Source organism: Crocuta crocuta, unplaced genomic scaffold, assembly GCF_008692635.1.
Source record: "Crocuta crocuta isolate KB4526 unplaced genomic scaffold, BGI_CrCroc_1.0 scaffold333, whole genome shotgun sequence".
Classification (NCBI taxonomy): Eukaryota; Metazoa; Chordata; class Mammalia; order Carnivora; family Hyaenidae; genus Crocuta; species Crocuta crocuta.
This window is the reverse complement of record NW_027532856.1, coordinates 477,744-481,990: the sequence shown is the minus strand read 5'-3', so window position 1 is coordinate 481,990 and position 4,247 is coordinate 477,744. Positions and strand designations below refer to the sequence as shown.

General features: G+C 41.9%; 1 protein-coding gene across 2 annotated transcripts in view; it reads left to right on the top strand.

The window, feature by feature from the left end:
* Positions 1 to 583: 583 nt before the first annotated feature.
* TADA2A (transcriptional adaptor 2A) overlaps positions 584 to 4,247 on the top strand; it is a 50,625-nt gene continuing 46,961 nt past the window's right edge. For both annotated transcript variants that reach the window (XM_077745573.1, XM_077745572.1), the window contains exons 1-2: positions 584 to 604; positions 2,134 to 2,259. In XM_077745573.1, the coding sequence (XP_077601699.1) occupies positions 2,235 to 2,259 (25 nt within the window). In that variant the 5' untranslated portion in view covers positions 584 to 604; positions 2,134 to 2,234. The remainder of the gene's footprint in view (positions 605 to 2,133; positions 2,260 to 4,247) is intronic.

Here is a 4,247-nt window from a genome sequence, read left to right as displayed (position 1 = left end):
GTGCGCGGCTAGAGCTTTGGGATTCCTGTGTCTACAGTGGCGCGCCTAATTACGCTGGCAACAGCAGGTCTGGGCCATGCACCTAACCGACGTTACTTTTTAGGTCTGCAAGTAGGCCTTGCACACTAGGTACTTAAGCTCCACTTTGGAGCTGAGGCCGACTAGGCTTAGGTAAAATGACCTGCCCAAGATGACACAGCTCAATAAGGATCGCAGCGAGGAGTTCATCTTTGTCTGCAAAACTCCAAAGCCTGCACGTATCCTCTGCGCCGCACAGAAGGCTGTTCTTCACGTGCCTGCCTGCCTTCTCCCCGTCACTTTGATTTTGGCAGATGTTAATTTGGAGCCACCACCCAACCTTTCATGGATGTTGGCGTCAGAAATATCTCTTGTGAGAAGAACGGAGGGGAAAAAAGAAAATTTCTGCTTATTGCAATATTGTGATTGCGATGTGGAGTGTTTATACATCCTTTACTTGATCAACCTATGTTGAAATATCCCTGCTGTTTACTACCTTGAAGACTGTCCAGGTGGCAGTCTTTCAGAGCTTCCTTTCCTTCTTTGAAAAAGCAGCATGCCTCAGAAGGTTGTGAGGATTCAAGAGGTAATCCACGTACAGTGGGTACAGTACCTGGCCCATGAAAAAAGTTCAGTAAATGTTGGCCATTATTTTATATTACTGAGTATATAATGCCTCTTGCTAAACCCATTTTTCTTCAGAGACTAACCTTTTCTGGGAGTAGAGCAGGCAGAGAACCATCCTATCCCAGCCAATTTCAGAAAAGACAAGTTGTTGATAGCCAATGCTATCTGAATGTCATGCACACTTAATGATTAATTATACCTCGGGGCGCCTGGGTGGCTCAGTGGGTTAAGCATCCGACTTCCGCTCAGGTCGTGATCTCACGGTTTGTGGGTTTGAGCCCCACATTGGCTTCTGTGCTGACAGCTCAGAGCCTGGAGCCTGTTTCAGATTCTGTGTCTCCTTCTCTCTCTACTCCTCTCCCACTCATGGTCTGTTTCTGTCTCAATAATATATAGACATAAAAAAAAATTTTTAATGATGAATTATACTTCAAGCTTAGAATACCAGGTTAAAGAAGTCACTCCAGGAGATTAAAGATGAACATTTAGTTAAAATGAACATTTGTCCATTACATTTTATTTATTGAGTTCTTTCTCTGTGTTTGCAGTTCAAAGCATACAGATGTGTATTGGATAGTAGTTCCTGCTTTTATTTAGTCTAGAAATGGAAAAAATATGCATCCAGATTGTAATCCTCACAAAATAGAATGTGAAAAATGTCAGAAAGGAGATAGCTAAGAAGCTTTGGGACTATAGAAGGATGGATGTTTTCTTGACTTAGTGTGAAGTATGATTTCATTTCTACCTTCAAGAAAATAATTTGTACATTGTACAAACATTAAGTATTTGTTCAAAGAGTGAACTAAGTGAACAAATGTATCTTGTAATAATAGGGTTCCTTGGTGTCTACTAACAAAGCCATTCATATTAAACTATTATTAGAGAGGTAGAGGAATGAGAAGTAAAACTGAACAGTTGGGCCACCCTTGGGGATGAGGATCTCAACAGCCAAAGCTTATGGATCAAATTCTTTGATTACTGAATGACTGGGCTCCAACTGCCTTCTTCCTTACATGCCTTACTAAAGATTCAGATTTCCACAAGATAGTTGTTGGTTGCTTTAGCTGTGGGGGTGAAGTATAGAGTATTGTGGTTGAGAAACTGACTCATCCACATTTCATATAGTTCTGGTGGGGTTACCAAAGGAAAGAGCATTAATGAGAGAAGTGATACTGGGTAGAGAAAAACAGTGGTTGTGTATTAGAGATCTATAACTTTTATACAGGGCTTACTGTGGGTAATGTACCAGGCACCATGGTACATTATTTATATGGATTTTGGCATTTAATCCTCACAATAACTCTAGGAGGTAGATTCTGTTTATCATACTCACTTTACAGAAGAGGAAACAGGCTTATAAAGGTAAAATAATTTGCTTATCATTACAAAGCTAGGATGTGGTATAATAGAGTACATTGCATCATCTTCTCTGTATCTTGTTTCTTTGAATTATTTCCTGATCCATGTGCCACTTTTGTTTGTTCTTAGGAGGGCATCAGGCTTTAGTGTATGTTTTGGCCAGTTCTGACCTCTACTTGAAGAGCACTACATTGAGGAAGATCAAAGCAAGACTGTTTGCAAATTAGAGAATGGATCGTTTGGGTTCCTTCAGCAGTAAGTATAGTAGGAACAAGTTCCAGGTGAATTTTAACAGCAAATTGAAGTAGAAGTTGATTAAAAAGAAAAATAAGCACTTTGAAGTGAAACAAAGCCCCAAGAATCTGATCCTGAAGGAATAACAAAGCCCCGAGAATCTGATCCTGAAGGAATAACAGTATCAAATCAGAATAAAATTAACAATAGTTAGGGGCGCCGGGGAGGCTTAGTCAGTTAAATGTCTGACTTGGTCCAGCTCAGGTTTCTCATGTTTTGTGGGATCAAGCCCCATCTCAGGTTCTGTGCTGACAGCGTGGAGCCTGCATGGGATACTCTCTCTTTCTTTCTCTCTTTTTCTGACTCCCTCTCTTTCTCTCTCTCTGTCCCTCCCCCACTTGCTCTATCAAAATAAATAAACTAAAAAAATTTTTAACAATACTTATTGATTGCCCACTAAGCACATCACACAAATGTAACACTCTAGGTCTTGTAAGAAAACTGTGCTCAAGTATAGTATGATTAACCTGCAGTTAGACTTAAGAAAGAGGTTGGATTTCTCTTTAGAACCAGTAACATATTTCAGATGCCTTGTTAAGAAATAATGTCCATGCGGGGCACCTGGGTGGCTCAGTAGGCTGAGCGTCCAACTTTGGCTCAGGTCTTGATCTCGCAGCTCGTGAGTTCAAGCCCCGTGTTGGGCTCTGGGCTGATAGCTCAGAGCCTGGAGCCTGCTTCAGATTCTGTCTCCTTCTCTCTCTGCCCCTCCCCCGCTTGTACTCTGTCTCTCTGTCTCTGTCTCTCTCTCTCTCAAAAATAAAAACATTAAAAAAAAAAAATGTCAATGGTAGAATAAAAGAAATGCTCCTCTCCCCCTTCCCTTTTAGGTGGAACTTGTGTTCAAAGAGTGAACCACACTATGATAATCAGAGAATTATGGTATATATGTGAAGTAAATTCAGGTGGCTACAGCTATGGAGAAAAAAGTATACTGCCTTTTCTTTGTTTCTAAGAGATTTGGCAGAAATAGGAATCCTATTGTTAGGTATTAATAGTGTCCTAATGAGAAGAAATAGAAAGGCACTTTTGGGTGTTGTTTCCTTTTCAGCAATTTCTTTTTTTTTTAATGTTTATTCATTTTTGAGAGACAAGAGAGAGATAGAGCTTGAATGATGGAGGGGCAGAGAAAGAGGGAGACACAATCTGAAGCAGGCTCCAGGCTCTGAGCTGTCAGCACAGAGCCTGATGGAGGGCTTGAACCCACCCACCTCTGACCTGAGTCGGAGGCCCAACTGACTGAGCCACCCAGGGGCCCTCTTTTTTTTTTTTTTTTTAATGTTTGTTTATTTCTGAGGAGGGGGGTGGGATTCCCCAACAGGCTCCACACTGTCAGTGCAGAGCCTGACATGGGGCCCAATCCCACAAACTGTGAGATCATGACCTGAGCCAAAATCAGGAGTCCGACACTTAACCAGCTGAGCCACCCAGATGCTCCTCAGCAATTTCTTTTTTTTTTTTTTTTTTTTTTTTTATTTCTAGGAGAGAGAGACAGCGTGAGCAGGGGAGGGTCAGAGAGAGAGGGAGATACAGACTCTGAAACAGGCTCCAGGCTCTGAGCTGGCAGTCAGCACAGAGCCTGACGCGGGGCTCGAACCCACGAACCGCGAGATCATGACCCAAGCGAAAGTCGGACGCTCAACCGACTAAGCCACCCAGGCACCCTGCTCCTCAGCAATTTCTTAAAAGGCCTCTTATTTACTGTCATCACACTCCTATGCAAATTTAGGACAGAATGAAGTCTTCAAACACTTCTGGTTCAAATCTCTCATTTTACATATGGAAAAAACCTGAATGAATTTTCCTAATGCTGGAAGTGTAAACAGAAACCACTCCTATTTCCATTTTTAAGATAATTTTTAGGGACGTCTGGGTGGTACAGTCAGTTAATGTCTGACTCCTGGTTTCAGCTCAGATCATGATCTCACAGTTCATGAATTCGAGTCCCGGCT